Here is a 21,049-nt window from a genome sequence, read left to right as displayed (position 1 = left end):
ATTAGTGCAGCATAGTGCTGGTAGGTTGTATTAGTGCAGCATAGTGCTGGTTTTGTTGTGTTTTACAGCTAGAACTGGCAAGACAGTCCGCCTGGATGTATTACACTGTAAAATGTACATGTGTTTTGTATTGTTACATTTTTTAATTTGACATCTATTATAACACTTGACAGCAAAAATCCATTATTGTTTTAAATATCTTAATGTATTTATTTATTCACAGATGTGTTTTGGAGCACTGAGGCAATTTTTGAGAGTGGCCCAGGGAAGCTAAACTGTAATCTTGTCCTGGTCAGAACCAGGTTTTGAGAGTGAGGGCATTTTTCATATGGTATACCATAATAAGATGTGCCACAATATGATATACCATAATAAGATATACCACAACATGATATACCATAGTAAGATATACCACAACATGATATACCATGATATGATATACCACAATATGATATACCATAACATATACCACAATATGATATACCATAATAAGATATACCACAATATGATATACCATAATATGATATACCACAATAAGATATACCATAATAAGATATACCACAATATGATATACCATAATATGATATACCACAATATGATATACCATAATAAGATATACCACAATATGATATACCACAATAAGATATACCACAATACGATATACCATAATAAGATATACCACAATATGATATACCATAATAAGATATACCACAATATGATATACCATAATAAGATATATAACAATATGGTATACCATAATAAAATATACCACAATATGATATACCACAATTTGGTATACCATAATAAGATATACCACAATATGATATACCATAATAAGATATACAACAATATGATATACCATAAGATATACCACAATAAGATATACCACAATAAGATATACCTCAATACGGTATACCATAATAAGATATACCACAATATGATATACCATAATAAGATATACCACAATATGGTATACCATAATAAGATATACCACAATATGATATACATTAATAAGATATACAACAATATGATATACCATAAGATATACCATAATATGATATACCACAATAAGATATACCACAATAAGATATACCACAATACGGTATACCATAATAAGATATACCACAATATGATATACCATAATAAGATATGCCACAATATGGTATACCATAATAAGGTATACCACAATATGATATACCATAATAAGATAAAGAACAATATGATATACCATAAGATATACCATAATATGATATACCACAATAAGATATACCATAATAAGATATACCACAATATGATATACCATAATAAAATATACCACAATATGATATACCATAATGAGATAGACAACAGCTCATTAGTCACCATCTCCACCTGATTTCTACTGTTTGTGAATCTGTCTTTTCATATAAAGCCACAACCTATACTGGTCTATGGTTTAGCGAGATAGTTTTTTCACAGAAAATCTTTAACTTGGAAACGTTATTTTCCTGGAAATTCGACGTCTAACCAATTAAATTAACAGAATTAGTAGACATATAGTAACTAGTAACTTGAAAATATCTCACTGTGTTTAGGGCACAGAAGAACACATGATGTGGTTCCTATTGACAACGATGTGGGTTTTGCAGATTTAGGTCTCAAAAGTATTAGAGCTCTCTAGATTTAAATGGTCTTTTTTCTTGAACCCTTACATCCATTTAAAATCATTTATTGCATTTTGTTATTTCAGAGTTTAAACATGAATGAAGCAAACCAGTCTTGACTCTTGTGTAGTGCATTATGTAACAATAAAGATATCCAGGACATTCAACTGTCAGCTCCCGAAAACTTTGGTGAGGTGCAGATTTGTGTCTTATTTTCTTGGTTTATTATTTTTTGGAATTAATAATGTTATTTTCTTATTTTTCTCTACAGGTGCCTAGCATACTGTGTGTCATTGGTCATTGTGTATGTGTTTTACCATATGTTTGGAGCTCTCTCTGGTGACACACCGTGTAGCTGCACTACTAGCATCATGGTATATTATATCACAAGGAGGTCTCCATGCAGGAGGAGCGGTGTATACAGAAGTTCCTGTTTCGGCAGCCTTCCTGGCGATGTACTATAAGCACAGGAAAAAAGCGGGCGTCGTGGTAAGTGGGTGGGTTTTCATTAATAGCCAGTTGGCTGGAATAGGAACAGCACCTGTCATCCTGGCACACACGTTCTGCCAGGCTACTGCTGCGGCTCCTCCAAAGACCTGTCCTGTGGGATCCATGCAGCTGACAGAGGGAGAAACGGCTAGTGCTGAGGGAGAGGTGAGATGGCCCACCGCTACAGCTGTGCATGGCATGGCGGGAGAAGATAGAAGAACTGCTTGATGCCCTATTGCAGCCTTCACAGCCACGCAAAACACTGCTATATCCGCAAGCCGTGTAGCCATTGCATAGTGATGCATCTGTTAAGTCCATCAGCACTGCCTCTGAATAGCTGGGAATCAGCTGGCGGTTGGTACATATATGCCATTCCAGTTCTGTGCTGTCAAAGGTGCTGACACGTGGCATTCTGAATCGGTATATGGGCTCCTCTGCCACTCCTGAAGCCCTATACTCCATTCCTAGCAATTTCTCAACATGATAATGAACATGGGCAGTCTGATATTCAATGAAAACCCGTAGTGGCCATGACAGCATAAGCAAGGATGCTGCCCAAAAAGCATAGTGCGAGACATACCATGGTAGCCGTTCCAGGTTCACATACGCAATTACTAACTCCTTGAAGTCCACATTTTTCAGCTGCATTCCTTCCCTTGCCTCCATATAGTCATCCAGGCCTTCGATCTCTGTGAAGAAGCGAGCACGCTGGGTGAGATAGGAGTTCTCTGACTCTAGGTTGGCAAAGCTGAAGCACTTGGTGAACTTTAATTTGGTGGCAGGGTGGCGATCCAGGTCCAACAAATCTTTGGAAATGTCTTTTATGCCACAATGAGAGTATTCAAACTCTGCTTCAGCCACGTGAGTGTTAACTCGCTCATGGTAGACCTGAGTAGTTGTATAGGCGTCGCCATGGCGGTAGCGTGTGACTTGTCTAGTGCGTCTGACAAAGTGGTAGCTAATGGCCTTCCACCAGATGCAAGGCGTAGCTTGACGCATACGCTGTATCTGGTCATAAACACTACTGACATCGGCCTTATGCTGAAGGTCACTTTTGGCATGGCAGTGCCAACATTCTACCAGGTAGACCACGTAGAGCATTGCAAGAAAGGCCAAGGGAATGTAGACATAACCATCCGAGCAAGGACTACCATGGTAGATCATGGACCTGCCCTTAAGAGAGCTGTCGAAACTGAGTTTGGTAACACTTGTAACCTGGCACCAGGTGACGGAACAAAGACATACAAACATGAGGATAGAGAGGAGAAGACATTTCCAATGAGTCTCCCGGCACATGGACGCACTCAAGGACTGCTTCTCTGGACGTTGCTATGGGAAGCCAAAGAAAGAAAAAGTCAAGTGAGAAAGTGACTAGACAGCATAAATAAATATATAAACAGTACAGACAGTATAAACAGAAACTACAGAACATTTTTTTTAATGAACAATAAAGAGAGTGAGAATTTTCTAATATCTTAAATGTAACAATATACCAATTATTTTATCCTTTAACATATCCCAGTCCAAGGGCTATCATAATAAATAATCTGCCTTGTAGATATGAAGCTCTTGGTGAAATAAAAGAAAATCTATTTAGTAAAAACTGCAGGTTGCAGTAACGGAATAGTAGGGGGAGCAGCCGCTATTATGCCACGGGGAGGGAGGGGCCTGGCAATGCTAGACCAGACAGAGGCAGTGCAGGAAGATACATCTGGGATAAGCCACGAGTACAGTGTCAGCAGGTAGCCGCCGCAGACCTCGGAGAGAGACTGATAGCCCGCCCTGCCAGGAAGAGTAAGTACCGACGGGTCTAGGCGGCCTGACACAGCACTACTACAGATACACTGCCGCTGAACACCCAAGAGATCAGGTAGACGAATAAGACAGGGAGCTACCTACTACACAGTAACGACTACCTTATCAACAGGGGACTAACAGGACAAGTATGGTCATTGAACGGCGGACACTCAACAGAGGAGACTGAATTATTTAACCATTACATACATTCCCAGTGGTACCAGGACAATCCATTGATCATCTGTACCTCCCCCAATATCCCGTCTATCCCCACTACGATTCACAACTGTCTTTGTCCCTTACACCTATCCAAACACACCCTCCCTCCCTCAATTGGCACTTTATATTTGACCTGTTATGTGGTGATTTATAATAACAACTAGATGCCGGCTGGCAGGGCTGGATTGAGGGTCACATGGGCCTGGAGCTTAAAATGATCAAGGGCCTATTATGAAAAGCAGAGGAGGTGTAACCATTACTGTGTGGGTGTGGCCAGTGCCATGTGGGTGTGTACACACCCTACACTATCAGCCCCAATGTCTCCCCAAATATGTAAAAGAAAAAAAAAAGCTTCATTTTATGAGGGAACTAGAAATTTTTTTTACTACTTATGATTTATGGCTGACCTTGTGGACAGCAGATGGATAGTCAACATCATGCTGTCATAATGATGGGCCTATTTTTATGTGAAGGCCTGGAGCTGTAGCTCCATCCGCCCCATTGTTAATCTGGCCCTGCCGGCTGGTAATAGGGGACACACACTGTATTTCAGTCAACTTATAGCATTGCAAGATACAATATTTTATCCTCATATCAAAATTTTAATAAAATATACTGTTATTTGATGAGACATTTATTGCATCCATTTTATTCAAAACAAGGGAGAATATATATTAAGGTTGAGCGCTGTGGTACCATAATACTTTGAATGCTGATTATTGAGGGTGGTTACCTCCTGTGCCTATAGCCGCTCCCGCCACAAGAGTGATAGGCCTTTTTGAGCGCCTGAACATACAAAACGTTTAGTTAGTAGATGGTAGACAGCCTCCTAAATATCCGCTGTGCCTTTTCTGTACACAAGGTGAAGCACAAACCGCACTTCGTTGCGCATGCGCCAGATATGTACATGCTTAAAAAAATGGACTCTGCCCTGTTCTTCTGAGATCCACGGGATAGTGGTAGTGCACTTGGAGACCTGGAGAAAGTGAATTCATCGGGAAGATGTTCTACTCAAATAGAGATCTAATTTAGTAAGTTACATTTCTATTTTTGCCTTTTAAAAAAATCAAATTATATAAACACTACTGCACTACGTGTTATATAGCAGCTCAGTTTGCAATATATACAAGTAAATAAGTAAATAAAAATGAGCGCTGCTATGTGTGTGTGTGTATTTAGTTCTACTCGGCATGCAATATGTACTTTATTAACAAGATTGTTATATTAAAATGCTTATAGTCCTCTTATAAAAGGGTAGGAGGAGAGTTCCGTCTCGTTTGCCGGCTGGTGTTATTAGGAAAAGTAGCCTGATGAACAGTGGTACTGGCTAGCACTAAACTCCCTCTCTTCCTCTCTTACCTCCTGGCATCCAATACTGGGTGGCAGGTCTTCTTATTGCCACTGCTGCCGGGAACGAGAGACCACACACTGGACCTCATTCAGAGGCGGTCTCTCGGGAGTGATCGGTAGCACCCAATATGCAAAACGAGCACTCAGTCGCAACGCACATCGTAAGCACGGAAACACCCACAACAATGAAAGCACACCTCCTATCTCTACGGCCTAATTCAGAGTCGGTCACAGGCGGCAACCTACGTCAGCACGATTAACACCTGTTACAGTGTTAATTTCCTACAGACATCGGTTGAGGCAGAAACCATTGCCTGCACTCGCAATGCTTAAGATAGACCCTGAGATGACGGGTGTGATGACTCGCTCGTAATATATGCATGCCCTTAAAACGCCCTTTTTAAGGTCAACCACGCCTGCGTCCGCACCACCACACCCCCGCTCACAAGCACCTTCCCCTGTAACCACCCACAAACGGCACGAAATGTAAATCTCAGCTACAACCTCGTAGTGACTAACGAGCAAGAGGATTGCGGTCGGAAAGACAGGCTTGCGCATGCACACTGCCATGTACACGCATGCGCAGTTGAAAAAAACATCGCTCACTATGACCAATCGCTCCGTGCGACCGCCTCTGAATGAGGTCCACAGTCCGTAGTGTAGCACTATCAAATCCCAAGTACGTGAAGTAACCACCACGATCACTGTGCCCAGAGCAGCAGCAGGCCCAACAGAACAAACTGGTTACACAGTAACCAGTATGCCCTCTCCTATACTCCTCTGCAATGTGATTCTTTTGGGCGGTAAGTTTGATGTAGCCACCACTAGAGTAGAGATTGTTTTTATCCCCAAAGACGGTGGTGACCCTTCTTCTTGTAAGAGCTATAGGCCAAATTATCTTCTCAACGATGACCTAAAAATTGTTTGCAAAAATTCTGACTTCCAGACTTGTGGCTGTGATCCCATCTTTGGTGCACTCCGATCAAGTTGGATTCATCCGTGGTTACCAGGTGGCTGATGGTACCTGTAAAGCCATCAGTCTTATCCATCTAGCTAATAAGAGGTTGCTTTTCGCTCTGGAGGTGGCCCTAGAAGAAGAAAAGGCATTTTATAGGGTAGACTGGAGCTTCATGCGCCTCACCCTTCAAACCTTCAGTTTTTGAGGGGATTTCCTTCAAGGTATATATTCCCTGTACTTTAATCCCTCTGCCTTAGTCCTCTCTAATGGTTTCGCCACCGCTCCTTTCACTATTCACAATGGCATGAGGTACAAATGCCCTTTATCTCCCTCCTCTTCTCCCTGATAATGGAGCCCCTTGCTGCCAGGTTGTGTCTCAGTCCTACAATAAATGGAATTCCAGTTGGCTCCGCCAATCGTAAATTAATTCTATTTGCCGAAGACACCTTCCCTATAATCACAAATTTTCTTACATCGTTCCCCTCTTTTCTCTCAGAGCTACATGTTTATGGTCAACTTTCTAACTTCTGTCGAAGCTGGATAATTGGCTGAGACAGAATCAGTTTTAAAATTAGATCGGAGCGACGCCATCTTGCGAATGGCGACAAGACTCCATCTTAGAAATAGGTCACACAGCGCCATTTTGTCAAAACCACATAGTACACAAAACACAAAGCAAAATTGCTAATAAGTAGCACGGCCAGCTTTTTAACAATCTTCCCCAAACACATACCGACGGTGTCTGACATACATAAAAATGACTTTCCAACACATTAAAATCACCACAGACTTAAATATGAACAGCACTAAAAAGTAGCAAATTAGTGGTGTTTTCCCTGCATTCACATTAACACATACACGCGATGTTAAACAGTGCACAATGCAAAATAGCTAATTATTATCACATTCAGCTTTTTAACGATCCATACACAACCAATACCGACTTAGTCCCATACACTCAGAGATACCTTTCCAGCTTAGTGTTGCTCGCTAAGTACCCCACAGACCCCCAGACGCACAACGCTATTTAGTGTCGTTCTCCCTTGCATACATACACTTAAAGCAATAGTTCCATAGCGCAAAAGGGTTATTATTACATGATTCATTCAGAATGCCAGCGTGTAAAGAAATGACTGTTTTCTACAACTAAGGTTTAGTACATGATAAGTAAACCGTGTTTAGTGTCGTACTGATCTACTCTGTTAACAGCTTTCCGGTATCATCGGTGAGAAGATCGCAACATGCATTCTCAACTTATGGACTGTAGAGAGTTAAAACACTAAAATGTACTCTGTAATGGTAGCAGCTTAGATTTGCATGCAGGGGGAAAAAGGATACAAAGGGAGGTTGGAGATCATTTGTATCCATTTGAAATTGTCCAATAAATGATCCTGTAACCAAGACAACTTTAAGAAGAACCAATGGAATCACGCCAAACTTATCTATTGTATTCCCAATCCCTGCAATGGTATCAATGTGCGTACAGACTTCAATCTGGAGTCTTCATGCTGATGCTATTGATGGAGGTTTATTATGGATGCCGGTAACTGGTCCCAGTGCGCTTGCTTTCCAACCAGCCAACCAGTTGGCTGGTTGGAATGAAAATCTGGTAACGTATGGGAGTAACTGATGATCAGCAATTTGCTCCTAAATGCCAGAAGACATGAAAATGGTCGTTCAAACAAGTTTGTTAAATGTTTGATCTAAACTATTTGTTCAAACAACAGTTTTCCGGCGTTTGAGAGCAAATTGCTGATTGTCATTTGCTTTCATACCTTACCAGATTTTCATTCCAACCAATCAGCTAGTTGGATGGTTGGATGTAAGTTGGTCTAGTGTGTGGCCAGCTTAAGTGTAGTGCACATGCACTACACAGGTGTGAAAAAGAGGCTTGACAAGCAAGGTGTAGTGTGCAGGAGCCAATTTAGCATGATCATGAGGTGTGACACACATGGCAAAGTATACATGTGCCGACAGGGAAGTAGCAAATGATTAGTACAGCAAGTATAAATGAAGATACAATGACTGTGAAAAATATGTCTTCTGAGGAAGCTGCTGAAGGAGGGAGGTGGAGAAACACGTAAAGACTTAAGTATTCTCATACGCTGGATCCAGTGGACTTGCTTTCTATTTGGACTACCACAAGAACTTGTATGTATAGAAGTTGAATCCAATGCTAATTTTAATTTCCTGCAAATGCTGGGACATTGTTACTTATTTGGGGTGAAGTGAAAAGGTGGGATATGCATGCATTCTTATGCTGGGTACACACGTAACGATTTTCTGTCCAACCATCCAACTAGTTGATTGGTTGGAATGAAACTCTGGTAAGGTATGGGCAGAGCCGTCACTAGACTTTTTGGTGCCCTGTGCCAGAAAGAGCATTGGCGCCCCCCTCATTTTTCAAAGGGACATAATGCACCCAAAAAAGAGCCATGGCTTCATGGGAAAGGGTCAGGGAAGAGATAGGAGAGGCCAGGAGATGCTGGGGATGAAATAAGAGGAAGCTACAAGCAAGAATGATAATAATAACAGAAATTTGATAGGCCCAAACAGCACCCCCTGAGCTGTGGTGCCCTGTGTGATGGCAGCGGCTGCACTACCCTAGCTTTGGCCCTGCGTATGGGAGTAAATGATGATCAGAAATTTGATCCTAAATGCCAGAAAACAGATGAAAATGGTCGTCAGACAAGATTGTTTAAACGTTTGAGCTAAACAATTTGTTCAAACAACAGTTTCTGTCCATTATCTGGCGTATGGGAGCAAATTGCTGATTGTCATTTGCTTTCATACCTTACCCGATTTTCATTCCAACCAATCAACTAATTGGATGGTTGGACAGAAAATCTTTACATGTGTACCCAGTCTAAAGCTTTCATATTATTGGCTGCTACTAACTTGTGTTTGCTGGATTGAGTTTATTAAACTAATTTACACTTGTGCCGGTTAACATTCTATGGCTGATTGAGAGCAGAATACCTGCTGTAAGTTCTTTCCGTGATACTGTCTAACCAAAAATCATCTGGGACAGTGCTACTAATGCTTGGACTGAGCAAAGTAACAATATCTGGAAGTTACAAGCCTGCAATTGCTGGACTAAGCTAATTAAGCCATCTAACACCTTTTTCTTTGTGCTGAAAGCTTATTGAGCACTGAGTAACTGCTTGATTTGCTTTATTGGATATTGCATTAATAAATAGTTTGCCATTAATGCTTTAATTGAGCTAATCAAACAACTGCTGTTGCTGGAGGATTGGATCTTTATAATAAGCAGGTTGTTAATACAGTGAAACGTATTTACCAACTACTTGCTTATGTTTATAATGTGTTAAATAAAAAGTTTAATACTTTGTGAATTTGTCCATAATAATTTTAATTATAGATTGTGACACTATATGTCAGGGGTTCCCAACCACGGTCCTCAAGGCACACTAACAGTCCAGGTTTTAGGGATAGCCATAGTTGAGCACAGGTGACTAAATTAGTACCTTAGTTATATTGATTTAACCATCTGTGCTTAAGCATGGATATCACTAAAACCAGGACTGTTAGTGTGCCTTGAGGACTGAGGTTGGGAATCACTGCTATATGTTAAGACACCGGGTGTGTGTAATATGTTAGTGGGGGAGATGCACTAAGCCTTGGAGAGTGATAAAGTGGATAGTGATAAAGTACCAACCAATCAGCTCCTAACTGCCATTTTTGAAACTCACCCTGTAAACTGAGAGTTAGGAGCTGATTGGTTGGTACTTTATCTCTCTCCACTTTCTCTCTCCTAGGCTATGTGCATCTCTTCCAAATTGTATTATATTGTGTCAAATGTGTGATATTGTATGAAATGTTAAATACTGTCAACGCTTCTTTTGATTTTTTCTTTGCTTTTCTGATTATCTGGGGTTCCAGTGCTCCCCTTTAAATTAGTTGCAGTCAGTATATTTAATCTAATATACCATATAGGCTTGCACAATAGGTTAGCACCTGACTTTTTTCTTTTCGCACCATGAGGCCACTTCCTCCTCAACCTCCAGCTGATTTCTAGGCCCATTGTCGCTCTCCTAAGCTACTGACCTATCAGAATTCCTTCCCACCACCTCTTTCTCCCACCACCCCTTCCTCCCCTCACCTTACTAACCAGTGGCGTAAGTTCATCCCAGACGCCCAGAGGCAAGTTATCATTTAGTGCCCACCTATCCCCCATATTTACAGCCCTAAGTGGGGTGAATATATAATGGGTGATGGAGGAGGTGCCCCTTCAGTGCTGGCACCCGGCGGCAAGCGCCTCCATTGTCTCCCATACTTCTGCCCCTGTTACTAACACTCCTTCTATCTTTCATTACCTCTCCACCCCCCCTCTCCTCCTTTTCTCTTCCTCTCTCTTTTTTCTTCCTCTCCCTTCTACCCGCCTGTCTCCCTTTTTTCTTCTTCACCCTCTTTTATCTTTCCTCTGTTCTTACTCTTAAGTACTGCTCCTCTGTTCTCTTTCTTGAGTCACCATGGCACCTTATACTGACTTAAGTTAGCTTTGATATTGTTCCCCTTGGACTGGAGGCTTGCCCTCCTGATATGCACATTAGTTTTTTGTACCATTTGATGCTGTACCTTTCCATGAAAACAAATTAAAACATTGTTTAAAAAAAATGTAATTGAGTATTCTTGAGAAACAGGATGCAAGTATCTCCATGAATCTATCAACCAGAGAAACTCAGTGAGAAGTAACATGGAGTATGGCGTACTGCCCCATTCCTGTCACCCTCCCAACCCTCCAGACCTGTGTAGTGTAGCTGATACTGTAACACAGAGGTTACCTCCTAAAACAATACAGCCTTCAACTCAGTCTCGGAGGCATGTGTATGCATTAGAGAAGAAGTCAGCATTGGAACCAGTGGGAGCCTATATATAAGTAAACGACAATTTTTCTCGATTCATCAAGAGTTTCAAAAACAGCGCCCTTGAGAATCATCAAGTTCATCTAACATCTCATGGATTTACTAAACAAAAGGCGAAGAGTAAAGTAAAAAAAAGCGACTTCTGAATTCCTTAACCCAATGAATGCAGCTACTACAGAAACACAATATTGGGTCGAAGACGTTTTAAATTATGTACAATTGTATTCCTCTTAATTGGTAAGTTCAGCCCCTCTACATTCTAGGAAAGGAATTTAGGTGAATATTTAACAGAAGATGCTGTTAGACTGCGATGCGACGGAAAGACATATCGTGTTGGTAATATAACGTTCAACTAATTGCTTTACAATCCTGTTCAAAGTTATACTCCTTCATGGTTAAATGCTTTACATTACAACAATGTCGGCATCATGACGTCGGCATTGTCCCATCCATCCATATATATATATATATATATATATATATATATATATATATATATACTTTGTTGATATAATGACTGTCTAAAAACCACATGTTTTGCCTGAGATCGCATTTTCTAAATAAGGGTATCAATCTCTGTTATTACAGCCTTTCAAGCTGATTTGACCACAGATCCATCTGAAAGGACTGCATGAGCCCTTAGGTCTGGGCATATATTTTACATACAGTCAGGTGCATAAATATTGGGACATTGAAAGATATTTCATATTTTGGCCTCTATTCACCACCACAATGGCTTTGAAATGAAACAAACAAGATGTGTTTTAACTGCAGACTTTCAGATTTAATTTGAGGGTAATTACATCCAAATCAGGTGGATGGTGTAGGAATTACAACGGTTTCTATATGTGCCTCCCACTTTTTAAGGGGCCAAAAGTAATGGGACAAACTAAACAATCCTGAAACTAACTTTCACTTTTTAATACTTTGTTGCAAATCCTTTGCAGACAATTACAGCCTGACGTCTGGAATGCATAGACATCACCAGATGCTGGGTTTCATCCCTGGTGATGCTCTACCAGGCCTCTACTGCAAATGTCTTCAGTTCCTGCTTGTTCTTGGGGCATTTTCCCTTCAGTTTTGTCTTCATCAAGTGAAATGCATGCTCAATCGGATTCAGGTCAGGGGATTGACTTGGCCATAGCATAACATTCCACTTTTTAGCCTTAAAAATCTCTTTGGTTGCTTTTGCAGTATGCTTCGGGTCATTGTCCATCTGCACTGTGAAGCGCCGTCCAATGAGTTCTGAAGCATTTGACTGAATATGAGCATATAATATTGCCCGAAACACTTCAGAATACATTCTGCTGCTTTTGTCAGCAGTCACATCATCAATAAATACAAGGGAACCAGTTCCATTGGCAGCCATACATGCCCATGCCATGACACTACCACCACCATGCTTCACTGATGAGGTGGTATGTTTTGGATCACGAGCAGTTCCTTTCCTTCTCCATACTCTTCTCTTCCCATCACTCTGGTACAAGTTGATCTTTGTCTCATCTGTCCATAGGATGTTGTTCCAGAACTGTAATGGCTTTTTTAGATGTTGTTTTGCAAACTCTAATCTGGTCTTCCTGTTTTTGTGGCTCACCAATGGTTTATATCTTGTGGTGAACCCTCTATATCCACTCTTGTGAAGTCTTCTCTTGATTGTTTACTTTGACACATATACACCTACCTACTGGAGAGTGTTCTTGATTTGGCCAACTGTTGTGAAGGGGTTTTTCTTCACCAGGGAAATAATTCTTCTGTCATCCACCACAGTTGTTTTCTGTGGTCTTCCGGGTCTTTTGGTGTTGATGAGCTCTCCGGTGCGTTCTTCTTTTTACGAATGTTCCAAACAGTTGATTTGGCCACACCTAATGTTTTTGCTATCTCTCTGATGGGTTTGTTTTGATTTTTTATCCTAATGATGGCTTGCTTCACTGATAGTGACAGCTCTTTGGATCTCATATTGAGAGTCGACAGCAACTGATTCCAAATGCAAATGTCACACCTAGAATCGACTCCAGACCTTTTACCTGCTTAATTGATAATGAAATAAAGAGGGAATAGCCCACACCTGTCTATGAAATAGCTTTTGAGTTGATAGTCCCATTACTTTTGGCCCCTTAAAAAGTGGGAGGCACATATAGAAACCGTTGTAATTCCTACACCGTTCACCTAATTTGGATGTAATTACCCTCAAATTAAATCTAAAAGTCTGCAGTTAAAGCACATCTTGTTTGTTTCATTTCAAAGCCATTGTGGTGGTGAATAGAGGCCAAAATATGAAAATTTTGTCAGTCCTAATATTTATGCACCTGACTGTATTAGCAATCAAAAAACATTTTGTGTAGTTATTACTCGGATGGCCCAATTGCCTGCACATCTCATTTAGTTTATAGAAGATGTTATATATGGTAGAGTTATATGTATAATTTAACATACAATCAACCATGAACTATATCATAAGATCGTACAAGAATAACAGGGAAAGTAAATGTTTTTGTTAGAAGACAAAGTAAACATCACCTAAACAATATAATACCCCTTTTACACCAGAGCAAAAACATGGGTGTTTGCTGGGTCTCCCCGGGCCGGAGCTCAGTGTACAAGGGTCCCTGAAAAATAACCCAGGTCAAGTGATCCGGCAATCCAACCCAGGTAGTTACCAGGGTCGGACCCAGGGTGGACCTGGGTAATGGTGCAGTGTAAACGGCGCAACCCGGGTTATCCAACCTGGGTCATGCCTAATATGAGCTGATTGGTGGTTGTGGAGCAGTCACCTCCCACTTTTTATGACCTCACAAGTTTAGCAGGACAGATCCGGGTTCAGTGTGAACGGGGCTGAACTGAGAATAACCCAGATCGATGGTGCTGTGTAAACGGTGTCTGACCTGGGTTGGAACCACGTCTGAAAACCCAGGTCGGACCTGAGTTTTTGGTGGAAAAGAGGTATGAGATAGGAAAACCAAAATTTAAAGAAAATATATTTGTTAATTTTACTATGAAAGGAGATTTATCACCTAAATGATCCATATACAAATGAGTAGGAGGAAGAGAAAATTAAATGACACATTGCATTCAACCTGTGACTATTTAAGTAAATGCCTTATGTTGTATATATTTACAAACTAGTTGAAGATTCGCCACTACGAAGTAAAAAGAAAATAAGACAGGCTTCCTTGGTAAAATCCTTTTCTTGTTCACATATGGGACACTCCAATATTTATGTTCTCTTTGTAAACTAAACTGACATATTAAACATGTAATAGCTGCAGGACAGATGTCACACTGGCCTCCCGAATGCTGACAAAGGCTGCAGCTATTGCTGACAAAACATGCACAGTGGACTATGCTTGCAGGTGCTAAGCAGCTGGCACACTATGGGTACTGCTGACTTATCAATCCACATGGGAGAATACACATTTCTCCATGTCACTTACATAATTATATTAGCGATATGGCGGCAGTATTTATTTTTATATAATTAGTTTTTGTTAAGGTTTTTCAAAGCAAATAAAATGGGAAAGTAGTAGAGAAAGGAAAAGAAATGTAACAGGGAAGAGTTACAGTCAAGGGGAATAAGACGTCACAACAATAAAGTGAATAGGATTACATACAACAATGCAGATATTGTAGCCTACATCTAACAAAATAGATTGCACAAATGGTAAGACTAATTTAATGACATAATGGGGCTGATTCTGAGTCAGACGCAGTGGCGTCCATGTGTGCGTCTATTGCCGCAGTAGCGTCTGCACCTTTTTGTTAGATACTAGTATAAGCCCTTTGTGTACAGCCATGCGTCTGTATTTGCAAGGACCGAGACAGTCACTTTGTGCAACTTAAGACGCTACAATCTCGCTTAGTGCCTCTTTAGAGACAAACATCAGAATCACCATCAAAAACTTGAACCAGCACCATGCTAGGTGTAGAAACTCTGTCAGATTATGGCCTCCAATGTAGACGATTAATCGCCTGAGTTTGCAACCAGTTCTGTGACACCCCCACGACACTCACATAGCACGTCCATAAGACGGTATATCTCTGTGTGTACAAATAGTCAATGCTCAGGAAGGCCCAATACATTTCTGAGACCTTGTGTCTCAATCAGTCTTGCGACTCTGTGCACCCACCGTGGGACGCATGCGCTGTGCGACTCAGATGCATGCGCACTTGAAAAACATCGACCATTTGTGTGAAAACTGGAATTGCGTCTTTCTCAGAATCTGCCCCAATCAGAGGAGATTTGTTAAGATTGAAAGGTGATCAGAAATAGTAAATCACTTAACTACAGCGGACCCTGCTCCGCCAGAGGTGTATTCATGCCAAGAAAACCATTTAAAGAGAGGAGGCATAAGCAGAACATGGGGTGCCCGCAGCCTCCATCTCAAATTGATATTAGACTGTCACAGCGTGCCAGGTTCCCGATGCCCCTTTCCGGGTCCAGCAGTGCTGGCTTCCTGTGGGGGTGTCACGTTTAGCATCCTGGAGTCCCCTACTGAGGGGCTGTAAGATGTGGTTCTGGGTCAATGAAGGAGTCAGGAGCGAGGGGCCTGGATGTTCAGTCTCCTCGTCCACAAGCATCGGATGTTGGCGAGACTTGGCCTAGGCTGCGGAGTCTAACCTGCCGGGAGGTGTTCACCAGTGACCCCTCCAAGTGGGATATGGGTTTCAGCTGCACCCGGCAAGCAGGTCGCGGTCCCCAGGTCAGGGATCCGATGAAAGTGGGAATAGAGAAAGACACACCGCTTTGGCCCATTGGAAATATAATCTCTGTACCACTAGTACAGGGAAGCACAATAGAGATATTTCCTGAAGAGGTGCTGTGGCAGACCAGAGAAAGGAAATCCACTGAATAGTACATTCTGCAACTAACACTGGAGAATGGGGATATGCTGCTGACTCGCGGAGGAGGATCTGTACTTGTACACCACTGTGCATAACCAAGTACACAGACAAAGGTATTCTGGTGCACTGCTGCACCAAAAGGTGGCACTTGGAGTTGTACACACACAAAGACAAGGATATGGCACTTGTAAATATTACTCAGGCAAATATGTTCTATCACACTGCTGCACAAGGATATGGCACTTTGTTAATAATCACTAGAACTCAGTACATAGGAGATGTACAGAGCATATACTGGAAACACCACTGGGAAGAGTCTCTGGAAGATTGCATGTGAAGCCTGGACGAAGCAAACAGCAACCATCAGGGAATAACGAAGTTGATCAAGCAATTTCCTGTTCACCTGGAGTCCTGTTTATACCATACTTACCTACATTCCTGGGCAGCTTTCCAGGAACAGCAGGAGGGGACCTACTGCGCTCCTCTTCGGGGGGCGGGGCCAGACAATAGACGTCATTAGGTCCGCCCCCTTTACAGAAACCCCCCGCGATTCGCCGGTCTGTGAGGAGGGGGCAAAGCTAAATGACACAATTTGAGCCATTTAGCCCCGCCCCTTCCCTACGGACCCGAAAATCCCAGGTAAAATTTCCCCATCCTGCCCACTTCACTAGGAAGTGGGCGGGATGCGGGAGATATGCCTACTCTTCCAGGGTTGCGCGGGGTTACCCGAAAAATCGGGAGCCTCCCAGGAGAGTAGGCATGTATGGTTTATACCCCCAGGTAGCTGTCCATTGGATGAGCAAATCAGCTGAGAACTGACACAGCTTCCAATGGATAAGGATCTATCAGATGATACAGTCAAGATGCAAAAAAGAAATAAAATGACCCACAAGACTCTATTAGATAGCACTCTTATTGTCTATATAAGTATTAATTATAAAACATAACTTTTAATATATCAAATAACTTAAAAAGGACTGACAAAATAGATATAGTAGAAAAAGGCGTGAATAGTATATAGAAAAGGGTATGACGGATTTAGGACTGCCTGGCGTTTGAGGGAGGCCCTACTGACATCATCTATTAGAGCAGGAAGTCCACTCGGCCTTGCGGTAGCCGATACCCTACCACAGGGTCTTGTCGCAAGGCCGATGGTCGCGATAATCATGTCGGCCTCCTGGCTGCTCGCACAAGCTGTGAGAGGTCTCCCACAGCTTAGCGAGCGGCCAGAGAAAATAAAAAACCCACGCCAATCAGACCTTGCGAGCTGACTCCGGCAGCGAGTGGGTCTGAATCAGGGCCATGGTGTCTTCATAAAACCTATACATTTTATCTGTTTACATACATTTATCAGTAGTAGTCATACCAGTTTGGTGAGATATATCCCATATCCTCTCTTTTCCCTTCCTTTTTGTCTCGATTCAGCCAAGATGGCTGTGCTCATGACCATCGTCTCAGGAACTCCGATATGGAGAATTGCGTGACAGTCACCTGGGCCCCAGGGAGAATACTCAGCAAGTCACCCACCGTTGCTCCTGACGTCTCACTGCTCTCGCTAATGAGGGGAAGCCGGTGCTGCGGTAAGTAACAGCCGATCCTAGGCAGAATCCTGACAGGGGGGCTGTGTTGCCGCAAAGGTTCCATCAGCACCCGCTGTGGTGATCTTCTCGTGGCCACCGGCACTTTAGACTCTGCGTCTCAGTAATGGGTCTTGTCAATCCCAAAATACTGGTTTGCATCCATTACCTATCAGTGAGTTGTGACATAGTGGCCTATTCATCAAATGATAAATGGCCCGGTAACCTTGTGGAAACGCTAGTTTCCGCATGTTTTAGTTACCGGGCCATTCATTATTAGGGGTCCGATAGGACCCCCTGATATTCAGCAAACTCCGAAAACTGTCCACTCACCAGAGCAATGATCCGGTGTAATCTAGCCTTCCTATGGGAAGTAGTTCCGGGAATGTGAAGAGGGATCCGAGTGGATCCCACCGCCGCTTTCTCACGGACTCCCCAGTGGCTGTGCGCATGATTGACCTCGGGTCACGCATGAACGGGGAGGAGGTAAGTAACACAGCTACATTTGTAGCTGCAATACTAACTTAGGGGACAGCTGTTTTTCAGAGCAGTTGTCTACTCACCGGAGCAATGATGAATTGCTCCGGTGTAAGCTAGACCCCGCTGAGAGTTGGATACTTAAGTATGCCTTGCAGCGTGTTCAATACTTAATCATCTGAGGCAATACGGCCTCCGATGATGAATAGGCCCCATAGACTTTGTTAATAATTAGTCATAGTAAGAGATGGGGGGGCAGGGTTCTTCCATCACCACCCTAGCAGCTATCATGATATCGCCAATAATGAGTACTCCAAACACCATATAAAATGTAAAAGGAAGAGAAAGAAGGCTTTTTATCTGGTGCACTCTTACAGTATGTGTAGTTATTTATATAAAATAAAATGTAACTTTTATTGTAGTTAATTAAAATACAGTTTCTCTAGAAGGTATGACAGGAAGGAATATATCAATTTTATTATATGTGTCGTTAGACCACATATATTATTATTAAATTCCTAAAACAGATGGACATGATATCTAATATATAACACTAGAGACAAAAAAAAATGAAATCGTCACATCTAATATTTTTTTAAAATTGCTACAGATTCAAAAGGGAGTCACAAAATCTAAAAGCAAAGAGCGAAAATATCGTAAGGCAATGACACAGAACAGCAGTTCTAATATAAATTTTCGAACATGAACCTGGGTGTATACATATACAACAATTCCACCCTAGCATATATCAAATAAAGGGGTACAGGTTCTCATATGATACTCTACATGGTGAGCAGGGTATAGAAGGTAATAAACCATTAAAGGTGTCTCAGTGGTGAATCGTATAGGATATCTCAGTGATAAACTGTCTTTACCATTTTCAAGTGAATAGTCTTTATGGGACAACAAACAAACACAGATTCATTCCTGTGTAATTAGTGGGATATACAAGTCAAGATATATCAATGAGACAGCAGCAACAACTAATGTATTTTTTATTATAATGTGCTTATGCAAATATACAGACGGTCATTTACCCGCACATCAATACATAAAGACGTGTGCATCCTTTGTGGTATCAACAATGACATAAGTGGTACATAGCAAATATTGTGTTTACGTAGACATAGAACACTGTAATGGCACAGCATTTTATGGGGATATATACTGTACATCAGATCTTAGGGGGGGAGGTGTGGGGGGCAGGACTACAGGAGAAGCCACAACTACAGGGGGCACTAGTTGAAGAAGCACAACTACAGGGGGCACTACTTGAAGGGGCACAACTACAGGGGGCACTACTTGAAGGGGCACAACTACAGGAGGCACTACTTGAGGGAGCACAACTACAGGGGCACTATTTGAAGGAGCACAACTGCAGGGGGCACAACTACAGGGAGCACTACTTGAAGGAGCACAACTACAGGGGGCACAACTTGAAGTAGCACAACTACAGGGGGCACAACTTGAAGGGCACAACTACAGGGGGCACTACTTGAAGTAGCACAACTACAGGGGGCACAACTTGAAGGGCACAACTACAGGGGGCACTACTTGAAGTAGCACAACTACAGGGGGCACAACTTGAAGGGCACAACTACAAGGGGCACTACTTGAAGGAGCACAACTACAGGGGCACTATTTGAAGGAGCACAACTGCAAGGGGCACAACCAAGGGTGTATCTAGGGGTCTGTGCACCCCTGGCAAAATAATGGACTAGCGCCCCCCTCTCTCAAAATTTTCTGAATAATTTTATGTTGTCTCCCAAGCCACCCCCCTTCATTCTACACAGCCTTTCCCACTTCTCTCCCCAGCCATTGGCCTTCCACTTTCTGTGTCCCCAGCATTCTCTTTTCTGTGTCCCCTGCCAACCCCTTCTGTGTCCCCAGGCATCCCCCTTTATTCTCCACAGACTTCCCCCCTTCTCTCTCGCCAGCCATCTCTTTTCTGTGTCCCCAGACATCCCCCTTCATTTTCCACAGCCTTTCCCCTTCTCTCTACCCAGCCATCTCTTTTTGTGTCCAAAGGCATCCCCCTTCTGCTTCTCCCCCCACATCCAGCCCCCGCATACCACACAGATACTTACCATATCTTCCGATGTGGTATGGCTGCGGCAGGCTCCTCAGTGAGAGCAGCAATGCGGCGCGCGTGAGGTCATATCGTCACGCGCGCCTTGTGTAAAAAAAACTTTATTAATCATCTGCTCTGTGCTCACTGCTCAGCTCCTCCACAGAGGACGAGGCCACGCAATGGTTGAGCTCCAGCCGCTGGCACTCTGTCAGAGTCATGCCACTGCCCTCCTCCCAAATCTCCCTCCCCGGGCATCCGATCTCCGGCTCCTGCAGCATACCCACCCAGGCTCCCACACTAGAGAACAACTCCATCTCCGCTCTGTCCCCATTGGAGGCAGACGCAGCATCGTGGGCCTGGCCTAGCACCCTCAGAGCCCCAGACGAGCCTTCCCATCGGCCGGTGCATGCAGGCGACTACAGGGGCGTATCTACCCCGTAGCTGCAGGTGACACCACTGGGCGGCGCCCCCCCTTTGGCCGCCACCCCTGGCGAGTGCCATCCTGGCCAATGGGTAGATACGCCCCTGGGCACAACTACAGGGAGTACTACTTGAAGGAGCACAACTACAGGGGGCACTACTTGAAGGAGCACAACTACAGGTGGCACAACTACAGGGGACACTACTTGAAGGGCACAACTACAGGGGGCACTACTTGAAGGAGCACAACTACAGGGGGCACTACTTGAAGGAGCACAACTGCAGGGGGCACTACTTCAGGGGGCACAACTACAGGGACACAC

At 42.8% G+C, this 21,049-nt stretch overlaps 1 protein-coding gene across 1 annotated transcript in view; it reads right to left on the bottom strand.

The window, feature by feature from the left end:
• Nucleotides 1-1,770: 1,770 nt before the first annotated feature.
• The window catches only part of LOC148501815 (transmembrane protein 151B), a 63,163-nt gene continuing 43,884 nt past the window's right edge, over nt 1,771-21,049 (bottom strand). Inside the window, exon 3 of the mRNA XM_088449937.1 lies at nt 1,771-3,461. Within this exon, the coding sequence (XP_088306063.1) occupies nt 2,028-3,461 (1,434 nt within the window). The 3' untranslated portion in view covers nt 1,771-2,027. The remainder of the gene's footprint in view (nt 3,462-21,049) is intronic.

Source organism: Taudactylus pleione, unplaced genomic scaffold (genome assembly GCF_031769625.1).
Source record: "Taudactylus pleione unplaced genomic scaffold, aTauple2 ptg000501l, whole genome shotgun sequence".
NCBI lineage: Eukaryota > Metazoa > Chordata > Amphibia > Anura > Myobatrachidae > Taudactylus > Taudactylus pleione.
The sequence above is the reverse complement of the archived record's forward strand: the minus strand, read 5'-3'. Positions and strand labels throughout refer to the sequence as shown.